The sequence below is a fragment of the Podarcis liolepis genome, assembly GCF_965112155.1.
Source record: "Podarcis liolepis genome assembly, chromosome: 9".
Classification (NCBI taxonomy): Eukaryota; Metazoa; Chordata; class Lepidosauria; order Squamata; family Lacertidae; genus Podarcis; species Podarcis liolepis.
In genome coordinates this window covers 26,341,684-26,355,327 of record NC_139564.1, presented here as the reverse complement: position 1 = coordinate 26,355,327, position 13,644 = coordinate 26,341,684, and the positions used below count along the sequence as shown (strand labels likewise).

Here is a 13,644-nt window from a genome sequence, read left to right as displayed (position 1 = left end):
GCACTTCAGAGAGTCCACCTAGGAGCATTTACAAATGGCACTATTCTTTGAGATGAAGGAGCCTTCAGAGTTATTTTTGCACAAAGCATGAAGAGTGAGGTATTCTTCATGCTGGGGTAGTTTCAATGCAGTGGTGTCAAGTGGTCATGGTGCCATTGGGTGTCTGGTTGCTAGACAACAGATAGGAACAGTAAATATGAATGACTGCCTGCTGCCACAGCTACTTTTCCCTGAAGCCTCAGCGTAGTGACCACTAGAAGCATCTGTAACATTTACCAATTTGCTTGCAATTTGTTAAGTTGATTCATAGCTTAATTAGTTTCTGTGACTGCATCATAATGTTTAAATTGTTCCCTTTCAAAGCCAGCATTGTTCTACCAACAGCATCTGTTCTGAATTTGTCTTTTAAATTTAACCATATTAAACTCCACAGATTTTCACACTGTCATCCACACAAATGCATAAATGTTTTGAAAAATCAAACAAAATATAAAACTGTGACATAACGTACACCAGCAATTTGCAATGTGCCTAGCTATAGTGTATTAGTAATTTCCTTATGTCTGTTCTTCTGGACTACAGTTTGTGCTTCCTGCAATGGTTGAGGCACTTGTTCACAAAATCTATGCTTAGAAATAATTTCAGCTAAGTGAGAAATTAATAACCAATAATTCGTTTAGGCAAGAGGAAGCAGTGGCATTATTCAAATGAATTGTGTCTGTAAGGCACAAGTCATGTAGCTCAATGCTCCAGTAGCCTTAAAGAACATGGTGTTCATACTGAATGCACCCTTAACCTTGGTTATTGAAAGCTCTAATAATTGGCAATTTTAAAATAATTTACCTTGAGTAACCCTTTTTAGGTCAGCTAATATGAGTACCTTAAGGACTGCACTCTGAAGTCTATGAATCTCAGTATTTGATTTACTTACTACAAGTACATCTTTACAGGGAGGAAATACTTAACCTCTGATATAATCTTTATGGAGCTGTTAACTAGAGATGCAGCTTAAGAAAAAGATGAGGTAGGCCGGATGCCCTCATAAATTGCCAAACGGGGGAAGTTAGAAAATTATAGACTAGTATAGGTCAGCCTTCCAGATGTTTTGGACTTCCACATCAGCAGCAGATGGCATGTCAGGGATAATAGTAGTTCATTCCATGGAACAGCATCCCTGTTGAGATACGGCAGGTGCCCACTTACTGTACCTTCCAAAAACAATCAGAGATACTGTATTTTTGTTTCAACAAAAGCTGTATGAAAAGGTTTCCTCCACCTTAGGTGTTCATTTTGTATTGCTTTAGAACCCTTTTTGTCCTGTTTTTAAGCCTACCTTGAGCAAAACAAAGAAATAAATTGCAATATGTTTCTAGACAGACTTGACACATAAAAAGCAGTTTACAAATTAATAAAAAACACATAGCTGACCAAATAAAAACATCTGGAGAGCACCAGGCTGAGAAAGGCTGATCTAGATCCTAGGGAATGTTTTTGATGGGTTTCTTCAGTTTTGAAAGATTTGTCAATACACTGACATCAAAAACCTAACCTTTTCAGAGCAGCCCTGAAAGACTGCATTTTGTTCTAGCAAAGCAGGGACAAAAAAATGAACGGTTGTGTAAAATGTATATATAGTCAGTGCATGCCTAAGCATGTATATGCTGCCAGAAATTCACTCCCTGCCACAGGATTCAGGAGGAGTTCCTCCCTAGTAAGTGTGGTTAGATTGAAACCTTGGTCAAAATAGCAAACAGTTATGATAAAATAATATTGTAGACTACCCCCTCTCCCCTAAAAAAAATAGTCAAGAAAGGAAACTATTATTTTCCATCAGTTCGTTCATTGTCATTTGTACACACAGTTTCTTGGAATCCAGTTTGTGTTAACTGAGTCATCCCTATTGTGGTAGGAGCCAGAATCTAGGATGTTGGAATAAATTTGAATTTAGACATGAAAGAGGTAACAGAGCCAAGGTTCTTTAGGCATGACTCATAATTTACAGGCTGTGGACCACATCTTTCAGTGGAGCTGGTTCCAGCATGAGGCCTGAAGTCAGTAGTAGGCTTACCAAAAATATGATTTAAAGATTCATTCCCGTGCCATTTTTTTATTATTGCGGTATCTGATGCTGAAACCAAGTGTGTCCAGATTCTATGTCCATATATAAAAGTAATCAATCACATACGATGTTTGGCCTGACTGAATGTCTGATGTGACTAGACATAACCAAACATAACCAAGAGATAGCATAACTGTAGATTGGCCTCAGCACAGGTCACTCTTGGGCAACTGGTATTTCCCCCCCCCCTTCAAATTTAGAGCTCTCTTCTTTTTAGTTTATGTTTCTGTGTTTTATTTGCATTGTTCAAAAATTGCATTAGAAAGCCGCACGTGCACATGCACAACACACATGGTCTAAAAAGTTACAGACTGTGAATTTGACTATAAAATCAGAATGAAAAAGTCCCATGCAAACATGGCAGGACATATTAAATTTGACCTTGGTTCAGGTTGCATAATTCAAGATGTAGCATGGGTCCTTGTCTCTGTCTTAATGTGTGTTAGTACACTTTTGTGCTATTGGTACCATTGTCAGTTGAGGGACTGGGTTCAGTTGGTCGAGGCTCCCTTTTCTGCATGAATTGACACAAGGTTTAGACCTTGTAGGCGATTTAACACTGTTGACTGCCCACTAGGAAATCAGATCACGGAAACAGAAATACTTACCCAGATCCTTGGCATAGGTCCAGGTAAAGCAGTCTTGCAAAGTATAGCTGAGGATATTATCTACAGATACGGGAATTGTTCTGCCAAAACACAGGGAGAGGGGGGAGAATTATGCTCCCTATTTAAAGAGCTAGTTTCTCCGATTCTACAATGACCTTTCTGAAACAGGCATTAATAAGTTAGGTAACTGGCAGCATTGAAGTTGGGGGGGGGGTCAAACCATATTTTAAGTAATCAAAATAGTTTCAGAATGCTCCTATCATGACGATTCTATATAAAAAAAGGAGCACCCTTGCAAAATTTGATACGTTTTAAGTGGTGTTTGTTAGGAACAGCAATACCCTCTGTATGCTTCAGTAGGGGAAAGTCCCATTGAACTCAATGGGATTTACTTCAGAATAGACACCCACATTTACTGGACTGTAAATCTTAACGTGTAAATTGTTTAATAGGAAATATTTTCCATAATTTTGTGCATGAAGATGACAACATAGGCCAATAATAATTTAGTTGATTGTCCGCGGCACACTTCATTTTAATCTGACTTCTGGAGTTGATTTTTAAAAGCAAGGCCAGAACAAGGTATTTTGACACCTCTGGCAAGGACACCTTAGTCACCTCTCTTGCAACATGTAATATGATAGATTATAAAAAATGAACACAAAGTCTGCACATGACTTTTAATGCTCGTCTTTTTATTTTGCTGTTATAAAGCACCACAGTAAACATTTAACTGAAATGTTAATTTGTAGCATCATATCCTAAAATGTAAATAAGTAATGTTTAATACGTTTTTAGGCCTAATTACGTCATAGCGCTAAACCTTGATTTTTAAAATCCATGACTTAGTGTTAGCTGTGGACAGTGTCTAGTAGCTCTACTGTGATTTGTTTACTCTCAGCAAATCGCTGTCTGAAGCCATGATTTTTTTTTGGCCTATGGTTTGTTTTAATTGTGGCTTGGTCTTATGTATGAACCAAGTACCCTTTCTAAATCAAGGTTTGATTGGACACAAAACAAAACTTTTCCCCCCCTAGCTGGATTACAAATATGTTGTAGAGCATCTAACTTATTGGCCTGGTTCACACATAAATTTAAGCCATCATTTGTTTAACCAACCACAAGTTTGTCACTCAGTCAAGCAAACTATGGCTTTTTTTCTCCAAAGCTTGGTTTGTTTTCCAGCTGCTCTTGTCTTGTGATTTTGTAACTTCCAAGGATTAGTTGTGGGGCATTCTTCCATTTTTAGAAGTACAGTGATGTAGCAGTAGATTTGCATTTGCCTTCTGTGGCGGGACTCCTTTAAAAATAATAATCTGTGGTACTAGATAATATATTCTAGGATTTCCCCCCCACTCTGTGTGTTGAGGGAGATGTCAACAGTACATTTTGTCCTATAGCTAGGGCAGCTTTTGAGCCTGAGGTTCCGTCCTGGACAATAGTTTGGATACTAGGAGTCAAATCTAGACTGTATTTGTAATTACAAATGTGCTTCTAGTAAACACAAAGCTAGCCAACATACATCTGGGATCAGGAAAGAGATTTTTTCTGCCAAGATGCATGGCCTCCAAAGATTTCTCTTTTTTAGAATATACGTGCTGATGTCCCTGAAGATTCTAGCCTTTCTTCGCAGCCTTTTCCCTTTTACGTCTATATAAGCTAGTAGTCAGGGGATTCAAATGCCTGCTGGGGGATCTCATCCATCTAAAGAGTTTTTGTTTTTACAGTAGCAGGATAGTTTGTAAAGTGAAATGAGCCACGTTCCAGCCAGTAGTACCAGTCAATGAAGGCATAGTTAAAAAGCAATAAGGAATCCCTTGGCTATGATACACCATAAGCAAAACCACAGATTTTTATTTTTTATAAAAATAATAATCTGCTGGAGGGAGTGATTGGGAACCTTAACCTCACATTTTCATGTGTGCAAGTGTTATTTTTAGAAACGGTGCCACTGAGAAATGTCTTTTGCTCATACATTTTTGGAATTGGAAATTGCATTGGTGTTTTGTGAACTGGAATTTGAACCTCCCTCGGACTGTGAATATGCAGGCACTGGAAACTGTCACAGAGGCAAAAGGATGAGGCAGGTAAAAGAGTAGTGAAGGCATTTTGGGTTCTTGATGCCAACAGGTGCATCATTAGCGCTCACATATTTGCTCATCAGTGTGCATATGTCCCCAAAAGATGTCTGTTACTGTTGGAATTACTTGTACCAAGAAAAAGGTCATTTTCTTTTGCTACAATGGACTAGCATGGCCATTCCTTTATAAGTTACATCAAGAGTAAAACAAATAAATAAAACAACCAAGAAAGTAGAATTCCAGAAGTGATTCATTCTGCTTTGGGCCCCTGCAATAAAGTGGGAGATTTGAATATTGCTTCTTGCTTAGGTGTTATCTAAAGATACATACCGGTATATTAGAATTCAAGTTACCTGGACATTTAGTATTAAACTAAAGGCTGCTATTGATTCTTCTACTCGGCAGACACTGATAGAGATGTCTCTTTGCTCCTGCATTCTTGTGCGAAAAGGGGTGTGGGTGGGTGTGGGGGTGTATGAGAGGGAGGGAGGGAGGGAGGGAGGGATTGAACAATCCAACCAAAAGAGTCAACAAGGGCTGTGCTGCGACATTCCCTGCCTTCTGAAGGGAAGGGCCATAGCTCATTGGTTGAGTATCAGATTCAATTTCCACCATTTCCATGTAAGGACTGGGAAATAAAAAACTGTGATTGCTTCTACATTGTCAGAGTAAGACAGCACTGAAGTAGATGGACCAGTGGCTCAGCAGGAGAGGTGGCAGGGTTTATGGAATCCCCAGCTATTTCACTTGTGGCTTGTGGATTGGCTGTTGCGCATTGCAGCTTGTGAATATGGAGTGGCCATCTTAGAATCATAGAATTGTAGAAGGGACCTCCCCTTGCTATGCAAGAATGTCAACTAAAGCACCCATGACAGAGGGCCAGCCAACCTCTGCCAAAAAACCCTCAAAGGAAGGTGAATCTACCACCTTCCAATGGAGTCCATTCCACTGTCAAACAGCTCTTACTGCCAGAAAGTTCAGAATCTCCTTTCTTGTAACTTGGAGCCATTGGTTTAGGACCTACCCTCTGGAGCACAAGAAAACAAGCTTGCTCCATGTGACAGCCTTCTAGATATTTGAAGATGGCTATCGTATATCTTCTCAGTCTCCTCTTATCCTGGCTAAACATACCCAGCTCCCTCAACTGATCCTCATAAGGCTTGGTTTCCAGACCTTTGATCATCATGGTCACCCTCTGCTGCACATGTTCCAGCTTGTCCATATCCTTCTTAAATTGTGGGGCCCAGAACTGGACATAGTACTCCAGTTGCTGTCTGAGTAAGACAGAATAGAGTAGTACTGTTACTTCCCTTCATCTGTACACTATACCTCTGTTGATACAGCCCAAAAGAACATTAGCTTTTTTTGCTGTTGCGTCACACTGTTGACTGAAGTAACTTTTGTTGCAGAATGCTACATCATTATAGATTCTGGGCACATGCACTCATACTAATTACTGCTCGTTATAAACTCTTGACAATGGACTTTTGCTACTAAGTATTTGATAGTTTCTTGCAGATACTAACCTGGAAGATCTGGTTTTAAATTCCTGGCAGAATGACTTGCTTTGAGCCATGGCTCCTTATGCCTCATTTCCCTGTAATTAAATTTGGATAAAGACAAAGGCCTACTTTGTCAGTGATGATTTCTAAGCCCTTTTGAGCACTGGATGTGATGATATCTACTTGTACCCACCTTCTTTTGGTATAGCCTGCCATCCCATAATTTGTTAGATTAATGTGTTAGTCAGTATGGTCCTGCTGGTTGAGAATGGAGTAATAATGGCTGAATAGAGGTATAGAAAAATGAGACTGAGTGCTAGGAAAGCACTCAGTGGCTGATAAATATGTCCTTTCTTCATTCCTTTGTTGGGATCCTTTGGCAAGATTAGTGCAAATTTACCTTTCTTTCTTTCTTTCTTTCTCTCTTTCCAAACAAAAAACCTCTTAATGCCTGTAAGGTAAATAGTTAAAATCAGTAGATGCCGCCCTCCCCAATCTATTCAGTGATCACAGAGCACTTCAGATCAATTGAGTTTGCTTTTCTTAGCCTTATTTTTTCAAAGCCTGGTTGACTAGAAGTTCTGATGCAGTGTCCATCCACAAAAATAACTTGAGGCATGCTGTGTGCCCTAATTTGGGGGCTCTTGTTACTTTCATCCAGTGGGAGAAAAATTGGCTCTTGTTGTGGCATCCGATTATTGGATACAAGCATCCATTGTGCTTTGTTGTATCTATGGGAAGTTGTCCTGGCAATAATGGCTACCTGACAAGTACTTGAAAACAGGATACATTAAGAAGATTGGTCTCCGCTGAGGAGGAAAAACACTTTATTAATGTCAGTTGTGCTTGATTATGTTAGAACAGTGGCTTACTTTTTCGACCAACCTCCCCCCCACCTCACCCACCCTTCCAAGTAAGGAAGAAATAAAGGAAAACAATTTCAAACGTTTCCCTAGGAGAAGGTGATGTTTACTAAAGCATTTGGTTTGAGAAAATGCATTATTTGTGTAAAGTCCAGGAGCCAATGTTCTCCAGCCTTGGCCTTGTAGAAGGTTGGATTGATGGGGTTCTGTTCTTTCCGCTTGAAGCAATTGGGGCACCCAGCGTTCTGGACAGAAAGCCTTGAGAACTGCCGGCTGTGGTGCGACTAGCCAAGCTGCTTTTGAATTCTCTAATAATCAAAGTCTAAAATTGGCTGCACTGTGAAATGTCAGAAGTATCATCCTCTCCAAAAGAGAAAATTAGGGCAGTTGGATTTGGTGACAGTTGCTGCATTGTGGGCTTTGGAGCCTTGAAAATCAAATCCTTGATTTTTATATCTGGAATTGATTTCTTGTACAGAGTTCAGTGTAATCAGTAAAGGAAGGTGCCACACAATCTTAACAGTTTTGCTACTGATGTCCTCCCACAGTTGGATAGCTTTTAGAGAAACTTTGCAGAGGAGCAAAAACATCTATGGATATTTCTACAGCCTCATACATGTTTCCTCTGTTAATGTTTTAACATTATTTGATAAACATTTGTTAAAGTGTTTTGCCCAGACCTGTAGAGCCACACAAACAATTCCATGGGAATTTGGATTTCCATGTCCCATGGGTAAACCTCATCTGAAAGCAAGGGCAGTTTCAGAAGCAGTTTGTGAACTCTCAATCTCTCTCTGTGCCCGCGCACATTGTTGAAAGGCGAAAAGGAAAGTAGAAAAATTTACTGGATGCCTGCAAGCTCTTGAGAATTCCTGAAGCAATCCTTGATGCTAGACTACACATTTAAAATAGAATCTGTTGCTTATAACGTGGTTGCTCCTTGAATGGAGTGCTTTCTATTGTTCTGAATGAAAATGAAAGATGAAGGTAATATACCATAGAAGTCTCAGACCTTTCAAGGAAAAAAAGAGTTCATTGATCAAAGACAATGTTATTGTGTGATCCTCTCCAACCACTTACCAACTTTTCTCTTTTAAGTATTTGCATTGCCTTGAAATATGCATGCATGGGGGCAATTTACAGTAATCTTAACATTCAGATCTAGTGCATATTTTATGTCTGGTGGATTATAAACCAAAGTACTGTTCAGCTTAACTCCATATAAGACTCTTTCTGTTTAGTGGTTTTGATAACCTGATTGCAACAATTGACGACAAGGATAAGGCAATCTATGGCTCCAATCAATGTAGCTTTGTATCATCTCCAGTATCATTTCCTGGGGGACTTGGACAGAAGAGTGCTGTTGTACTCATGTCCTCCTCGTGGGCTTCCCATAGACATCTGGTTGGCCACTGTGAGAACAGGATCCTGCTGTAGATGTGCCTTGGGCCTGATAGGGTTCTTGTGTCCTTGGGGGGGGGGGAGGGGCTGCTCATAGACATGAAACAGACAAGCACAAGACTTAACACGATGTATCTGTTGTTGGATGCTACTAGGTGAAGGTAGGGATGCAATTTGGACGCTCCTCACATTAAAAAACAACAACAAGCTGGCACATACAGGAGAGACCTAGAGTTTTCTTCTTGTCATGCATGTTCTGTGTGTCTGGAGCAGGGGTTGGCAAAGTTTTTGTGGCTTGGGCCAGTTCACGGTCCCGCAGACACCGCGGTAGGTCGGAGTATGTGCGTGCACACGCATGCACAAACGCTATTTCCAGCGCTCCTTCCAGCACGGAGGAGGTGTGCGCAGCTTCCCATTGGCTGAAGGAGCTTCCGGCAGCCAATGGGAAGCCGGCCAGTGTCACGGAAGGCGGTCCCCGCTCTGCTCCACGCCAACTGAGCAGGCGGCGAGGGTCCCCGAGCGGTCGGCAGGGGTCCATGGGCCGGTTAAACGACCCCCGTGGGCTCCATGGGACTTGATTGTGCACACGCAGGCATAGCAAGCAACAAGGCAAATAATCAAGGACATTAAACTCTTACAACCCTCTTGCCGTGCGGGTCAAGCTGTCCCAGTATTGATGAGCGCATGTGCAATTCCAGCCAAACTGCCCTGCTGATGGAAAGCTGATAAATAAAGTGAAACCTTCCGGTAAGGAAGGGTCCTTGAAATAAATAAGGAAAAGGGTTGATCAGCTACTGGACTCCCAGTAGTTCAGAGAAGTAACCCAGTATTTCAGAGTAGTAGCTACTAGACTCCCAGTAGTTCCCAGAAGTAACCCTTCTTCAACTCAGGCTTACAACCTATCTAGACCAGAGGAGAGCAGAAGATAAATTGGAGTCCACTAGTAGATCTCTGGGCAATTTGAAATAGATCTGCAAGTGTTTTTGGCTTCCAGTTGCAAATTACAAAAAGACTTTTCCCTTTTTTTATAATTTGCAGAAAACTGGAGTGTATTTTTGTGTGAAATGATTGCAAGGCCAATTCTGATACTGAAAGCAAATATTTGGTCTGGGAAATGTGCCTCACAGGCATTCTGTTCCTTTTTTACACCAGGCCTACAAGCATTGCATTTGACTCTAGTTGGTGACACTTGAAGGTCTAGACTAGAAAAAAAACAAAAGCAAGTAGATCCCAGAAGTCTGGCCACCCTCTGGCCCTGGCTACTTTTGCTTTAAAAGAAAGTGCAAACAGGGAGAAACAAACCACAGAATTCATTTTAACTGTGAGCTTGGCCATGAGAAGTTGTAGAAGTTGCAGAAATGCGAACCTGATTGCATTTCCTGGTTTGCCATACCTCTGGCAACTTGACCTAAAGTACCATTTGCCGTGCCCCGCTGAATAAATCTTGGAAGTTGCGGTGTGATTGCTTAATAACAGATGACTCAGAGGAAATCATGAGCTATTCTCAGACAAGCAAAAAATTAGGCTAAAGTTCAGAAAATAATTCACTTGTAAATTATTTGCTCCATCACAAGTAATTGCAGCACTCTTTGATGCCTTTGTTTTGCTAGTTATAATATACTCGGCTTGGTTGCACTCCAAGCTGGCTTGATTTCAGGAACCCATAGTGGCTTGCCACTTACAAGTTTTTCCCCCCTCCTTACCTCCCACCGCAAGAGGATTTATGTACCTCGGGTTACATACGCTTCAGGTTACAGACTCTGCTAATCCAGAAGTAGTACCTCAGGTTAAGAACTTTGCTTCAGGATGAGAACAGAAATCATGCTCTGGCGGTGCGGTGGCAGCAGGAAGGCCCCATTAGCTAAAGTGGTGCCTTAGGTTAAGAACAGTTTCAGGTTAAGAACAGACCTCCAGAATGAATTAAGTTTTTAACCCGAGGTACCACTGTACTTTAACATGGAAGTTGTTAGCAAAACAATTCTAGGCCATCAAACAGATCATGTCATACAGAAACTTGGTACAAGTCTCTCCTAAAACTCTTCCCCTCCCTGCAAGTGTTATGCATGTCCAGGCACATTAAGAGTTCCTATAAATTCTACTGTATACAAAGCGACGCTGAAAGAAACTTGGATAGGAGCAGTGAGTGGGTGCCGAAGTAATTCACACTAAAGGTTCTAGATTTCTATGACAGAAACACACAACGGGGAGCAGCAGAGATGAACTTCCTAGCTCCACCCTCCCTTCACTATTCTCATTGCCCTCCACAAGATAGAGGCAGATCTTCTGAAACTGAAAGCTGTAGATCCCTGGAAAATAAGAATGTTAGAACCCTGGGAAACCAGTGTTTTATAATGCTTAGGGAGCCTCCAACAGGACAGAAGGCTCCCCATTTCAGAAGAGTTGCCATGCACTATTCTAACCTCACCCTTACCCCCAGCAAAATTGGTTTAACAAGTTGGATTACTTTGCAGAGCTGGTATCTCAGGTCTGCAATCCCATCCATCCCCTTCAGTGTGGGTAAAATAATGCTGTACTGCAAAGGGAGGAGATAGTATGGAAGACTAACGCACAGCCCTGATAAACAAACCACGATGTAGCCAATAGCCATGACACCTGAATTGGGCCAGTGTCTTGTCAAAAGTCACACAGAAGATTTGAAATGGGAATCTCCTAGCTCATTCTCTTGTCCACTATACTAAGCCTTGGCTCCATCTGCACTATATATTTAAACACTATTATATCACTTTTTAAACAGTCCGGATTTCCCCCCAATGAATCCTATTTTTGTGGGGTGCTGAGAGTTGTTAGGGGACTCCTGTTCCCCTCACAGACCTACAGTTCCTAAAGACGTTTAACAGTCAATCCCTCTTACAAGGGAACTCTGAAAACCGTGGCTCTATGCAGGGAATACAAGTGTCTCATAACATCTGTCAGCACCCTTAAAAACTACAGTTCTTTGGGGGAAGTCAGTACTGTTTAAAGTTGTTTAACACTGCTTTTGATGTATAGTGCGGATTGACACTTAATCTAGAATTGAGTTTAGAGACAGCACCCTGGCACAATAGCTAAATTTATTCTGCTTAAAGTTGTGAATTAAGTAGATCTTTCTAAGTCACCATGGCAGATGGTTAGAATACAGTATTTATAGGAATTTCAAATATGCAAAGGGCACTATGTACATTCCATGATCATGTTTCACTTTGCATCAGTTCTTGTTTTATTCTCACGCTAAATAAAATACATGGTTATTCCTGCTAAAATTATTAATCTGTTTATTATTATTATTTTCTGCAGATCACCAGAAATTGGAAAGAGAAGCTAGAATCTGTCGCCTTTTGAAGCATCCCAATATTGGTAAGAATGTGGACAATACACAGCCATGTAGAATTTTTTTTACAGGAGAAATGCCACAGTATTAGTCTCAGTGAAATAAGGCAGACCAAAGAGATGAGCTTGTGCTTGTACTGATGTGATCTAATAACAGTGTCAGAGCATAGCATTAAAACTTTTAATTTACTAAGAAATTTCTGCATATGTTGAGAAATGCAAATATTTCACATTAGGGAAGGGATGCAAAACCTTGGCCCTGTTGATATTGCTAGACTAGCTCCAATCATTCTTGACCAGCATGACCAGTGGTGAGTGATCAAGGGAGTTGTAGCCAACAACACCTGGAAGGGCAAAGGTTCCTCACCCCAGACCCAGCTGTGCTACCCAAGGAATAAAGAAAGGAAAAGAATTGTTGAGTTGTAGCTAGGTGTTAAAAATGAAAAAGACAGCTCTGATAGCTCAATGAGATGGAATTTTCACAACTCTATCAATACCTAGCAAACCTCCCACCCATCCCTTTTCTTACCTTTTCAACTTGTCCTATGCAGGGGCTATAAGCTAATGTGGCAATGTGTGGCAATCAACCATATCAGCACAGTTGTCTGCAATATAGCAAGAGTTTTAAAATCGCTACAGTAGAGCTTCTTCTTTGAATTAGAGGGTATAAGTCGAACTAAGCTTGTTTTCATTGCTGAATTTGAACAGGCTTGGAGGGAACAGGACACATCCCAAGGCCTGTGTGGAACTTTCTGAAGAATTTGTAGCAAATTGTGCTCATGTTTCTTTTTTTGCTTTGTGCTGTTGTTTTTCCATTGTGTTGAGATAAAAGCATTGTCCCTAAGCTCTGGCATATTATCTTATGCTTTCTAGGCCAGTTGTTTGGGGTTTTGGTGGTTTGTGTCACTTTGAAGATGTTCATGGACCTAGCGAAGTCATTGCTCAGCTCTGGGCCTCTGGTGAACACTTCAGCAGTTCTTATGTGTGTGGTGGTGTTTGTTTTGAGATTGCAAGGCCTTATCCGAAGTCCATGAGAATTTGAAGTTGGTGGACAGTTCAAAGGCAACTATCTGCTGCTATCTTGCTGTTTAGTTTGAAAAAAGATACATGCTTTTGAATGTGGCAATAAAGGCCCATTGTTTTTCATTTTGATGTGTACTGGCTAACTCTATGGGATGACTGTGTTGTCTGAAATTTGCAGCAATACAGTTTAGTGTGGCAGTGTCAGAAATGTCCTGTTCTACTTTATTTATTGCCTCTAAGCCCTTGAATGAAATGTTTGTAGGGGGCCATGTGCTGTTTTTCACCTTGCTTCTGTTTGGGCAGGAAGAAAGTCAGAGATACTTGAGGGAGGAAAGGACCCCTCTACCTTACCGCATCTTCTCGCTGTGGGTATACATGCAAGCACCCTTCCACATTTGTTTACTGTATGTGTTTATGGGAAGTGGATTCTGTCCGCTGGCCACATCTGTTGATGTATCCCTGCTTAGCCATGCCCCCTTGGCAGTCACACATTTAGCACTGGTGAGAAAAGGACAGGCGTTTGCACAGCTTCTCTACTATGGACCAGTCAGCGTTTCCAGTTTAAAGGAATAGCCTTATGTGTGTGGTTCTTTCTCACGGACACCATATTTGTGGCAGCTACGGGAGGGGTACCTAATGGGCTTGCTGGGTATGTGGCCAGCAGGAACAATCCTGTTCCCCTTTTCACACATTAATGTGGGAAGGGTGCTTGTATGTACA

The 13,644-nt window shown here is 41.1% G+C and overlaps 1 protein-coding gene across 15 annotated transcripts in view; it reads left to right on the top strand.

Moving 5' to 3' along the window:
* CAMK2D (calcium/calmodulin dependent protein kinase II delta) overlaps positions 1-13,644 on the top strand; it is a 142,561-nt gene that overhangs the window by 41,081 nt on the left and 87,836 nt on the right. For 14 of the 15 annotated variants that reach the window (XM_083459245.1, XM_083459250.1, XM_083459252.1 and 11 more), the window contains one exon: positions 11,869-11,928. The exons of the other annotated variant lie outside the window; for it this stretch is intronic. In XM_083459245.1, the coding sequence (XP_083315371.1) occupies positions 11,869-11,928 (60 nt within the window). The remainder of the gene's footprint in view (positions 1-11,868; positions 11,929-13,644) is intronic. 15 annotated transcript variants of the gene reach the window in all.